Source organism: Stegastes partitus, unplaced genomic scaffold, assembly GCF_000690725.1.
Source record: "Stegastes partitus isolate 25-593 unplaced genomic scaffold, Stegastes_partitus-1.0.2 Scaffold986, whole genome shotgun sequence".
In the NCBI taxonomy this organism is placed as follows: Eukaryota; Metazoa; Chordata; class Actinopteri; family Pomacentridae; genus Stegastes; species Stegastes partitus.
The window spans coordinates 31386-44860 of NW_007578717.1; the positions used below are offsets into that span (position 1 = coordinate 31386).

Below are 13475 nucleotides of genomic sequence, written 5' to 3' on the forward strand. Positions count from 1 at the left end.
AATACCATGTATCTCTTGGTGTAACTCATTACACACAACCAAAATCACAGAGACGACTGCTGACCTGACAGTTGTTCAGGAGATGACCATCAACCATAGAAGGTCATTGGTTTAAAGGCTGGCTGTTGGCAGACTGCTGTATAAAAGCACAGTGATGGAAAGTTGACTGGAAGGAAAACGTGTGGTAGAAAAAGGTGCACAAGCAACAGGGATGAGAGGATTGTCAAGAAATGTTGATTCAAGCACTTAAGAGAGCTTCACACAGAGTAGACTGAGGTTGGTGTCAGTCCATCAAGAGCCACCAAGCACAGACGTCTTCAGGAAAGGAGCTGTCACATTCTTAATATCAAGATACTCCTGGACCAGAGACATCAGAAGCATCTCACCTGAGCTGAAGAGACAAAGAACTGGACTGTGCTCATTGATTGTCATCTTTCTGGAGGAATGTAAATTTTGCATTTCATTTGGAAATCAAGGTCCTAGAGTGTGGAGGAAAAGTGGAGAGGCATAGAATCTGAGGTGTTTGAAGTCCAGTGTGATGTTTCTGCAGTCTGTGATGATTTGTGGTGTCATGTCATCTGCTGCTCGAGTTTCATCAAGTCTAAAGTCAACACAGCCATTTACCAAGAGATACTCGAGCACTTCATGCTTCCATTTGCTGGTTAATACTATCAGATGGTTTTCTGATCACCATAATTCATGGTAAAGGAGCCCTAACCAGGTATTGAATGCATAAATGAACAGAAAAAAAGTGTATAAATGAAAGCTAATATTAAATAATCTGAGATACTGGATTTCTGATTCTCATGAACTATAAGTTACGGTCATCAAAATTAAAACATGAATCTAGAATATATGAAAGCTTCCCTTTTTTCCACGAAGTTTTTGTTATTATTATTATTTCTATTTTTGGAGACTCACTAGTATGTTTAATGAAAAGTCAAGGATCTAAAAGTATTCATATTTGTTTTTTGGATACAAAAATATCTATAAAAATCTATATCATACTGACAGACCAACCAACCAGCACCTTCATTTTCAAGCTCTGCTGCAATCAGGGGGACACTAGCTCTTTCACCGCTGGTGTCTTTCTTCCTGTATTTTAAGAAAATAAAAAAAAATTTAAAATGTTTTAAGATACATTTTTCTAGTCTTTTTTTTTTTCTTTATTAGATAGGCACAGCTTAAGAGAGACAGAAAAGCAGAGCACAGACAAGAAATCGCATGTAGCAAAGCACCCAGGCTGGACACAAATCCAAGCTGCTGCTGCAGTCAGGACTCAGTCTTAGAACACAGTGTGTGTTCAACCAGGTGAACAGACAAGTGCTGCAAAAATCCTCTCACAGTCATCAGAGCACACTTTCACTACACAATCATTGTAGCCAAAACTAATCACAATATTACTGAATATATAGAAATTAAAAAAAAAAGAAAAAAGAAAAGAAAGAATGCTATCAGTCATATTCATCTTTAATTTTGTTTATTGTGTTTTACCTTTTTCTGACAGATAAATTACACTCAAAATATGAGTGTCAGGAGTGGAAGATTCCTTAACCATAACTGTTCTATAAGTTGTTTCTATGTTGGAATGTCAATCTGATCTTTAGTGGCACTGAATTATTTATATCCTCATATATGTACTATCAACATGATATCAATATTTCATTTTTGAAATATCACGCTTGTTGTCAATACCACTATATTCCAACACCCCAACTATTGCTTGAGCTAAATGAAAGTGCACATTTATGGTGAGTGTTGCCCTTATCGATGGGTTTTGTTTTCTTTGCCCCACGAGTTGCACGAATACAACTGTAAAATGCTTCTTCCAACTTTACCACCATGTGATGGATGGCACATCATGAGAAAACAGCCAAGACTCATGACAAACAGAATGACAGCACGGTGTGGCCATCAGGGATACTCATGGGTTATCATCAGTAACAAACCATCTCACCAGGCAGTTTGGCATCTGTCATGCTTTACAAAACAAACAAACAAAAAAAACATGCACAAGTTGGGAACTTCTTCACATGGAGGTACCAACAAAGAGCTTAGCTTAAAGACATTCATCAGGAATGCAACTGAATGAAAACGTGTTCAATGTTCACTGATGTGAGTAAAAGTCCCCATGTTCACAGAATGTAACTGTCATGAATAGTAGGTCCATACAGTCAACAAAATAAAATACTCATTCATTCAAGTTTTCATTTTCACCATATTCTCCTTGAAAAGCCACAAACATAAAAGTAAACCAAACACTTGAATAAGACAAACAGCTAAAAGGTTTGTAACATGGTTTGACAAATGATCCTAAAACAAGAAGCTGCCTTAATGATCAATAACTGAACATGGTCCCATGTAGGAGTAATACTCCACATTTGATGTATTTATAAGCTTATGTTGTGAAAACTCTGAATCAGACTTAGAGAACAGTCCACTGCATGTCTGAATGAAAAGACCTGCTCTACTTCCAAACGTACTACAGATAGTGACAACAGAAACTTAAAGTGTACACTGTTGTTGCTTGTAAAGCACTTTGAACTGCATTTGATTTGTTTAAGAAGTGCTACACACCATCAGCCACAACATTAAAACCACTAAGTGGTCAAGTGAACAACACTGATCATCCTGTCACAATGCAATTTTCTGCTTTGAACCCTCGGGTCCTGACCTTCATTTGGATGTTACTTTGACACGTACCAGCCACCTAAACACTGCTGCAGACCAAGCACATCCCCATTTCCACCGGCAGCTTCACCTAGCAGGACACTGTGCCCCACCACACCGCAAAAACTGCCCAGGAACGGCTTAAAAAACACAACAAAGAGCCCAAGCCGTTGATCTGCCCTCTAAACGCCCCAGAACCTAATCAAGCGTCTGCAGGATACACTGGAACAAACCAGATTCACAAAAGCCCCACCTGCATCCCACAGGACACCACCATAGACCCTCTGTCTAGACACCAATGGGTCAGAGCTGTTCTGGTGACATGAGGAGGACCTACACAGTTTTAATGTTGTGGCTGATCAGTGTATTAATTAAATTTTGATTGGCTTTCACAGTTTGTTTGCAAGTTGCAGTAGACAATAGTAGAGGAGACAGGACGGACTCTGAATACACAGATCATTACATCCTACGTATGCTTAAATCTTGAGCTCATTTTACAGCTGCATGTAAGTCAGTGTTGAAGTATCTTAAAATTCCATTTATCTAATCATCAAAAAATGTACAAACTCTTTAAATGTCACCTAAAAGTCTAAATGGCTTATTCCACCTTGTCTTATCTGTGCTTTTATGGCCAGTTTAAGTACTGTTTCATTGGGGGGATATTAAGGCTTAGTATGAAGCATGCTTTAAAGCCAGTTTGCTTGAACTGCGATGCTCTCTCATGCTATCATACTCGGCTGTGTTGGTTGGTGCTTGTTCAACACCGCTAACGGGGCGTCTGCACAGGAGGCATTTGAGCCAAGTCATCTGTCTCACGCACATCTGACGGAAGAGAGACTTCTCTTTTATACAGTACAGCATCTTTATGTACCTTGAGTGACTGTGTGTTGGTTTCAGTGTGCCTGAATGCATCCTGTGTAGACATAGATGGAGAATTGAAGCTGCTCACGCTGTACCTCCTGTGTAGACACAGTGTAAAAATGCATCACACCGTCTACATTTTTACTTTATGGCTATTTGACAAAGATGTTGGCGTAAATTAATCCTACTTTGGGCTTCAAAACATTCCTCAAAAAGCCAACCAACCATGGTATCTCTCCTTATTTTCCACCATCTTTAACATAATCTTTTGGAACCTAGCCCTGGTGGATAGTATGGATGGACTGTACCACTGGATGAAATGATGCAGGCTCCTGCCATTTGGTGAAAAGGTTGGTTACATCCACTCCATCCAGATTAGTGTTTAAGTGCTATGTTCACACTCCAGTTAATCCAAACACTGAGCTAACCAGTGCAAGAGACTACACACATATAACTGGAAGCACAGATTTCAGTGAATATATCATGTAGTCGATCTCCATGGGCATGTATGTTTTCATGCCAGAGGGTGGTCAAATATGTACATCTGCACATAAATCCTCCGGGTGCTGAGGGGAAATGGAGTGTGTGCAAATACAGTCTCTGGCACGGCAGCAGGGCTTCACTCTTCTCTCTTAAGTTAATGTACACGGGTTGTGCAGGTATTCCAGGAACATCTTTGTCTCTTCTGCTCTTCCTCTCAGTTTGTGTGTCCCAGATGAACCCTTTCACCTGCGTCCCTCCTCCTTTTAAAGAACCTGCTCAGTGCTGGAGGCCGAGATGTCCAGGAGTCTCCAGGCCGCGCTGGGGTTCAGCTCCTCCTGGTCACGACACAACGCCCAAACATACATCATCCTCATCACCTTCTCCTGTTGATGGAGGAGAAGAGCACAAGGTCAGTTCTGAAGACACAGCATGGAGACGGTGAAAGGGTCTTCTAAATGTGAGTTCAACAGCAGTAACTCTTTTATTTATTTTTTTGATGCGGCTTGTAATGAGGCTTTGTGATGTAACTTGCAATACAGACTAGATGAAGTAAGTTAATAAAATTGAGACATTTAATACTGTTAGCAGTTTAAATGCTTGTTTATTAGATTAGTCAAGGTCCTGTTGCTGTATCAAATTGTGAACTTCGAAGTTCAAAGACAGAGCAAAGGGAAATGTGTGGCAGACCTCTAACCTGATTTCAGCCATTTGACTTGTTTACTTCCTTAGAAGAACTTTGATTTTATCTATTAGATTCACTACTCTGGTCCAGTGATTATCAGTCGACTTACCGGATCTCCCTCCACAATATCTCCTTTGGGGCTGCGGATCACCATGACGACCTGAGCCTGGAAGGTGATAATCAGCACCGGGCCCTGGTCCATTATCTTGCCCATCGCTAGCTACGACACACAGACAGACAATGAACAAACAAATTAGCTGAAAAAGAACACATTTAACAAGTGTAATTGTTCTGCAGCAGCTTGATTTGTTAAATGGCAGGTAAAGAATAAATTCTGTTTTGTAAATTAAGTCAATGTTCGTTAAGAAAGAAAAAGTCAAGGAGGAGGAAAAAAATGACAATAGTTACAGATGCCACTTTGGAAATACACGAGGTATAACAGTGAGTGTATTATGGTCAGTGTGCATGCGTGAGAGTACTTACATCTATGTTGTCAATGTCAAGGATTTTAGACTGGAAGAGAAGCCCCAGAGCTCTGGCCTGCTGGATGGGATGGGCCAGCTGACTGTACGTCTGAAGGTAAGTACACAAAAAACACATTTAGCATGAAAAATTACACTTCCTACATACTGTATGCCGACTAAAGCAGACTGATGAGCATTTTAGGACTCTGTTTGTGTGGGTTTCCATTTTGAAAAAGGTGAGAATGCATATTTGTAAATACAGATAACTCCCCTAAAAACATCTACAATGTATTTATGAAAGGGGAACTTTAGTTATTCTGTCACCATAGATATGTGTGATGTAAGTTTTCTCGTCGGCCCAAGTCCACGAGGATGCTCATGGACGTTCTTGCACTTGTTCCAAAAAAAATGAGTGCTACTCCACATTTTTGACCCAATTTATGCTGTAGTCCCTCATTGACTACACCCTTCAAAAAATCAACTTAAAATAACATTTGAAAGTTTTGTCCTTTAAAAGAATCCCTTCATGGCTTCCAATTACTCAGATGTACTGTAAGTCTACACCTTTCCCTATGAATATGCAAATTAGTCCAGGGACTGCAGATAGAAATGAGCTTGAAGCTCAGTCTGTTGCATCTCCTCTGGTATGAGATTTTTTTGTACACAACTCTGCGAAAACACTGTCAAACAACTCTATGCTACACAATGCAAAGTTGTAATATTGGAGTGATTCATGCATGCATGTTCAAATTGGAAACGTATTCATGAGTAAATAGAAAAGTGAATTGTACAGGGTCGTGTATAAGAACGGAAATGCTGATGCATTGCTCTCAACAACATAACAGTAACAGTTAACTTGAGTATATTGCTTAATTACCTATTATTACCTAATAATAATAACAGCTATTAATGTGTTGCATGTGTCAAAATTGCTCCTTTTGCAGCTTTGCAAAAGAAGTCGTCTCTTCTTCTCTGCTGCTACTCTGATACAGAAAGGTGACAAGATTGGTTGCTTAGGTTTGTGAGATATTAAACCCCAGTTATATGAATCCATGTTTTTAAAGCTGCCATTGGTACACTGCAGTTTTAAGGTGTAAATGCTCAGCCATGATATTGACTGCTTATTTCACTAATGATGTGTCTCAAATATAAAATACTATGTAAACATGCTAACAAGGAAAAAAAAAATCTTGATTTCTGGCAGCTTGGAGAGGGTCTTTAAAGGCTTGTTTTTGTTCGTTTTTGTGTCAAGGGGTCGTAATTATGTTAGTTAGGAACATGTCTAAGCACACGTACTCAGTATTTAGTATGTATAGAAGTGTGCGCAAGTCCACAGTCTGTCTGCAGCTGCCCTGCAGTACGATGAGGCCTTAAGCGCTGATTAAATACAAACATAGAGGTTGTGGTATATAACTTACAGCTTCATAGCACCAGTCCTTTAATACATCCAGCTCTCCACGGATCATAGCCTGCAGAAAGGACAATGACTCAGTTATTAGTGCTTCATAACATCACACGGGTATCTCATGAGTGACCTTGCCAGTATGTTACACTGCTTCTAACAAAGCCTGCTTATTACTATAGTAACCTTTCCTGAAGTCATATAATCTCCATGGCACTTTTAAAAAATCTAAATGCACACTGAGTCACCGCAAAAAGTAAGATGGAGAGTCTTTACTTAGTAGTCTAAATCAGATTTTGCTTCCTTAAACCGCATCCAGTGTGAACTGAACTGTGGCTGCTAGCTGACTGTCAGGCGTCGTTACTGACTTTGCTCATTCCATCTGCAACAGTATGTCTTTTCTTAAAATCATATTACGTGTGATTCTTGCTCTTCCAGTGATTTAAATTATGTTTTCAGCTGCTCACATTATTTGAACTCATCTGACAGCTCAAGATCAGCGTCATCAAAGCTAACAGGAGAACTAACAACTTCTGAATATGATCTAAGCTGCAGTAAAAAACAGTGCCTGATGAAGTAAGACCTTTATGAATCAGTCTGTTCTTAGCCTCCTCTGTAGAGGATCCCTGAGGTATTCAGCAAAGAAAAGTGTGTGAAAGAAGCAACAAGAGTCAAGGCAATCCTGAGAGAGAGTAAACAGAGGCTGGAAGAGTTTGTTTACCTCTAGTATGTTAGGGATTATATCTTTCTCGCACTGTTTGAGAAAAGAATCTTTGTCAAAGTTGGGATCTGCCTTCACAATCTCTGTCAGCACTTCAGACATTTCCGTCTTAGAGAAAAGACCACCTGAAAAACAAACACCAACAATGACATCAGTCTGTAACAGAAATGAAACATGCTATGTTTAAGCTTTCTGATTATCTGGAATTATCTAGAATACCACAACATCTTTTACTTTTTGCTTGCTTATTCTGTCAGTTTGGTCAGGATAATCATTTAAGAAACAGCACATGCACAATCAATACTAAATATGGTGGCACATTACCTAGAAAGCCAGTGACTCTGTCGGTTACAGCTCTGGATGCTCTGATGAGGGTGTTGTCACTTTCATCATATTTCATTTTCATCTCAAAGAATCCTAAAGGAAACAAAAGAGAATACCAGTGTGAGGAAAAATTGCTTAACAATGTATTAGTGTAAATATTTTTCAGTGATAACGGTGGTTAAATCTTGCACCTGTGCAGGCACATAGATCACAATCTCAAATAAACCTCTGTGGCGAGTTTCCAAATATATTTAAGATGACTCTGAAACAGTCTTAATTTACCTCATAGAATAATGGAAGTTAGACTGTGTCATAAAAATAAAGACTCACTAGTTTTGAGCCAAAAAATAATCTGACCTCTTACACCCCTAACTTAGACCTAAGACCCATGTTGCCATGGTAACAATTACTATCACCTGCTGACCTGTAGCACGCAATAATGAAAAAAACAGAAAAATATGGCTCATAATTTGTTGTTGGCTAACATTGTTACAGAGAGAGGAAGGGAGAGAGTTTATAGATTCTGGAGAAATCTATTGGAAACATACAGCAGTGAGGACATTGTCAATTGTTTTTGATGTTTTACTTACTCACCTTTTTCTTACTTAATACAGTTTACCCATAATTCATTGTGCTATAGTCGGTAAGAGAACAACCTAATCAAAGGCTATCTCTGTGAAAACAGCCCCAGCACCCCGTACTGTATTGGTTTATTATGGTTTACTGTAAACAATCTGCTGCCGCCTGCTGCCTGTTCAGGAAATTACACATAGTGCTCATTAGAGCTGTTCTATTGTTTGTGTAACACTAAAATTCACAGTGTTGAATCTCATACTTACTGTTAAAAACTGTATTATTGTCCTTGAAGTCTTTCCACTGCTGGTACCACTTTGAATCCTTGTGGAGAACGACGCCCATAGCCTCCCTGCATCACAAAAATCAGTTATATCAAATATCAGTGTCTGGAGAGACCTGATGTTCTCTGCAATTAGGTGGGAAGATATGTGCATATATTGGAATCAGCAAAATGAGTTGGATAATATTGGCATATTGGATATCACAAAAATCCAATATTATGCATCCATGCTATGCATGTATAGGACATATTACTACATGATATAGTGCTCCATTACAACACAAGCTGTGTGAGTGAAAACTGGTTTGGGCAACAACAGATACTCACTCATTGGCTTCAAACACTCTGGTGTCGCTGTCTGCCCCTTTAAATGAGAAATCGCTCCTCTTCCTCAGCTGAGAAGGAGCCCTGTAAGGGCCAGCATCACCGACATCTATCTCCTTCTTCATGGTTTCCACACTCTGCAGCGAGAACAATGATTTTTATCGTAAACATCTTCTAAGTCTAAAGCTGCAAAAGCTGTAGCTACCATTACAGGTATGGCAAAAGCAAATGGGAAGGCCCTTTAAATAAACTGTTTGAGAAGTGAATTAAAAAACTTTTTGTCAACATTTTTTAGTTCCAAATGGGGGTCAAGTCATTGAAAATAGCCATTTTGAAAAACTGCAGCCAGATATGCTCTGAATGAAGCTACTACTGACTGAGGTTTAAGTAGAGAACTCTTAAGGGTCCAGCAAAGTGCCTCCCCTGCAGCTGTGTTTCTTTCTGTAAACACTGGCATACCAACCAAGGAGAGTCTAAATTTGTATATCCAGCATTAAAGTCTATAAACCATTATTAGTGTTAATAATTCTGAAATAGACAAAAGAAATGTATTTTAGCATTTCTCTCCCCTAGTGTATGGAAAACATAAACAGTGACTCCAAATCACAGCAAGCAGCAAATCACTGGATACAACAACAATGTAAAGATGAAGATGACACTACTAAACGTTCCTTCATAGATGTAGGAAGTTTGTGGATGAAACTTTGGTAATTCCTCTGACCTGTGAGATGGCTCTGAATGCACTGGTCCGGCCCAGTTTCTCTCCTCCTTTGGTGACGGACTCAGCAGAGTGCATGGCTGTCTTGGCTGCCTCCTCCACACCTTCCTTGATCTTCTTCCCAATGTCAGTACGACTCACCTCCTCAAGACCCTTTAACCCCAATGAAACACACACACACACAGTTAAAAAGGTTTAAAGTGCTTCTTTTTTTTTCTTTTTTTTCTTTTTCTTTTTTTTTTAAAATATACTAAACTTTGCCCTTCTTTGACAACATTGCAGTATAAGACATTTACTGAAGCAAATTGAGGAAAATCATCAAGAGCACCTTGACTTTATGACTTTATGGATTGTAAGCAACCACGCTAGTTTGTTTGGACACGAGATTTCTTGCACAAATCATTTGTAATTAAATCAGAAGAAGTCCTGACAGCTTACCTCCTTGACAGTGTCTGATAGAGAGCCGAACGTCTTCTTAAACACCTCGGACGTCTTCACTGTCTCGGCCTCTATTGATTTCTGATAAAAGAAAGTTGATGGTAATGAATTACTTGTTACAAATAAATCCAAAACTGTGACATTACCCAAATAAATCATTTATGATATGTTTTTTTTTTTTTTTTTTAAATGGCTAGAAACCAAATAATGTTCTTACATATTTCCGGCGGGCCTGCTGGAGGGCATCGGACTCCTCGAGCCTCTTGGCTTCTTCTCTAAACTTCTTTATGTTTTCCTTCATCTCCTGATTCTTACTGAACTCCTGACGAAGGTTGTCAACAAACTCCCCCAGAAAACCTTTACGTCCTGAAGCATGTCGCACCTAATGAGACAAACAGACAGTAGGACTTTAGTTGGACAGACAGATGTACTGGTAGAGTGAACTGATCACTCACATTTGTGTAAAATATTGAAAGACAGAATCTACCAGCACTGATGCAGTAAGAAAAGCAGTCAGATAAGTAAAACCAACTTTCAACATTCTTAGTTTAATGAAGTCATTAAAGCTACACAAACAACTGATCAGTTTCATTGATGTAATTAATAAAAAGTCACTTGAAGGTAAATAGGACACGTCATTGTGTACCTGCACAGCTGCAGCTGGGCTCCTGTGTAACCTGTAAGGATCTCCTCTCCACGCCGAGGAGGCCAGAGACCGGGAGCAAAGGGCCAAGGCATTTCTGCCAATCAGCTGAAACAGAGCCACAGTTTTCATTCTTTCATTTATTCAAACTTCTTTTAAAGCTCGAGAAATCTTCGAGGTTGAGCCATTATTTACAATGTCTAGAGTGCGGTCAGCAAGTCAAAAGATATCCCCTCATGTGATGATGGTGGTTGGCAGACCTGTCTTCAACCAATAAGTGACCCCTTCTGTCCTATGAATGTGGACATTTTCATTTTAGGACAAAGATATTACACTACATGATAAATGTAGTCACCCATAATAACTTGGTATTTATAGTAGATGTGCAGTGACTCTTCTCTCTGAGGTTGCATGTAGAGAAAAATCATGCAAAGATAGTAAGTCCCAGAGCATTAAAGAGGTAACCCTAAGCTTTCAGATATCTGTATCTCTGTGGGCAGTTTATCTGATCAACTCAAAACTCTAACTATGTGTGATGGTGTTACATCAAATTCTCTAACCGATCAGATTCAGTCACCCCAATAAGAATCTCAGCTGCATTACCACTGTGAATGTTTTTAACATTCTTTATCATGTATTTCTATATCTTGATGGTTCCCCCCACAGTATTTACATATTAGATATAGAGAGAGTAGGAGTTGACTGATTATTGGTCTGGCTGCTCAAATCAAACCCCATATTCTGTATTTTTCTGATTTTCTGCATCTTCATTTTTTAAAAACTGATTCCTGCTTTTAAAAATGCATATTGTAGGTGCTTCTCTCTGTGATGTTGAGCAATGCTCCATCATCAATGCATCAGTTACACATTAAGAGTCCATCAACAATGAAGGATAAATGTTGAAAAATTCCCTTTTAATTAAACATGTGTAAAACATAAAGAAGTAGAGCAGCTCCAAGACCTCAACATAGAATATTTGGTTGACATTTTCAGATAGTTTATCATCTAGTATACCAGAATCTAATGTGCCACACACCTATCTACATTTTTTAAGTCTTTCTAAACATATTTGCCAACTACTGTCCAAGTAAAATGTGTTCTCAAGTCCACTTTACTGTCATCCCAACTGTGACAAGACAGAATTCACATGTATCATAAAAAAGACCAAACATCATAGCATGTAAAATAAATAAAAACAACCTGTGAGTGACCAGTGTGGTTTAGTGCTTTATAACAAATAAGCATTAAATATAGCAAAAAACAAAACTTTTGTTCAGTCCAGGTCTAAAACATGTGCTATAAGAGAAGGTTAGATGTGATTCTGTATGATTAAATAATTTATACTGACAAGGTAACCGAAGGATATTATGCAACACCTAAAGCCAATGGTCTCACTGTCACCATCAGAACTGTAGCACCTCCCATGGTTCAGTCATTAAAACGGTGCCTCAATACCTGCTGCATTAGCAAACTTAATCCCAGTTTAACCACAGACCCACAAACCCAGTTAAAACAGAGTACTGGTTTTGGACATTGATGACTGATTAGTCACATTGACAGTTTCTGGTGATACAACAAGGCCTTATTCTAACGGACATCTCGCGCTCTACCTGCACAAATAAGCACCTTTAATAAATGGCGCCAAAACAACTGGACGTCAAAAGAGACACTACAAAGCCGTGCAGAGCCGGTCCCGTCTCTGAAATACGTGCCAGACAGCTGGCTGCTGCAGTGAAGGACATGAATGGACGTCTCACCTCGTAGCACCGACACACGGAGGCTGCCATCTTGATCCTGCACTGTGCGGAGCAGCACGTGCGTCTCTGCTGCGGCAGCTGACGTTCCGCTCGACCAATAGGAGCAGAGGAGGAGGGCGGGGGGCGTGGCCAGCTGTCAGCGCCACGTTAAAGGGAAACTCACCTAAAAACAACATGCAGGAAACAGCTTTTATAAGGATGCAGCACTGTTATATGCTACACAAGAGAAAATCTCAACATATTTGTATTGTTTATTAAGCTTTAAGTGCTTATTAAGGTTTTAATGCTTCTATTAGTAACTTCACTCCACTTTTACAGACTTGCTTTTATGTGAAGTTTACTTTTAGCTTTTATTAGTTTTAGTGTTTTATTCTGTTCTTGTGTACTAACCTGTTTAGTTCATACGTTCTCTTGTTTAATTGTAATCTTAGTTGCCTAGTTCTTTGGTGCTTGCTTGATTTTCTCTGTGTTTGCATGTTTTGACTGTCAAAGCACCTTTAGAACGCTGTGCGTAAATGAAGTTAATTATTCTTATCATTTAATTTGTATTTATTAATATAGACATATTGTGGTCTATCTTTTAGCACTTATCTTCAAATTTCAAATTTATCCTAATTTCATCTTAATTTCGCTTCACTTTGTTTGGCCTTATTATCTGCTATTCTGCTTTTGTTTTGTCCATCAAAACATTTGGTTAGCTTTTTTAAAAGTGCTACTTAGATAAATAAATACATTTTTTAAGAGCATTTAAGATTCGTCAGCTATTATTAGCTGACAGTTTTTCAGGGCTGAAGCTGACTCAATGGGTTGTAAGATTTTTCCATTTATCCAACATCCAAATTGGTTCAATTTGAATAAGCACACAGCTACACTCAGAAAATGTTCCAGTATGTCACAATAAATACGGTGTCCTTGGAGTTACTCAGTGTTACAAGCCTTTGTTGTTCTTGTTACAAGGTAAAAAGCAAAAAAAAAAAAAAAAGCTCCAAGATTTGATGTCATAAAAATGTAGGCTGTCTGCTGTTCACCTCAAAGAGAGATTTAACCTTCACATTTGTTAGGGTTACATTTTATCTATTATATAAACAAATCAAGGCTTGCTTTTATAAGTAGAGTATTCACTCCATGTTCT

The 13475-nt window shown here is 38.8% G+C and overlaps 1 protein-coding gene across 1 annotated transcript; it reads right to left on the reverse strand.

The window, feature by feature from the left end:
* Positions 1 to 1463: 1463 nt before the first annotated feature.
* On the reverse strand, positions 1464 to 12389 carry LOC103366833 (mitochondrial import inner membrane translocase subunit TIM44-like). The gene is made up of 13 exons (XM_008294674.1): positions 12344 to 12389; positions 10590 to 10694; positions 10161 to 10325; positions 9944 to 10024; positions 9509 to 9658; positions 8791 to 8924; positions 8447 to 8532; positions 7608 to 7700; positions 7284 to 7408; positions 6579 to 6629; positions 5180 to 5269; positions 4806 to 4916; positions 1464 to 4397 (listed from the first exon to the last, which is right to left on the reverse strand). The coding sequence occupies exons 1-13, from the start codon at positions 12371 to 12373 to the stop codon at positions 4278 to 4280; spliced, it is 1341 nt and encodes a 446-aa protein (XP_008292896.1). The 5' UTR covers positions 12374 to 12389; the 3' UTR covers positions 1464 to 4277.
* Positions 12390 to 13475: the final 1086 nt, after the last annotated feature.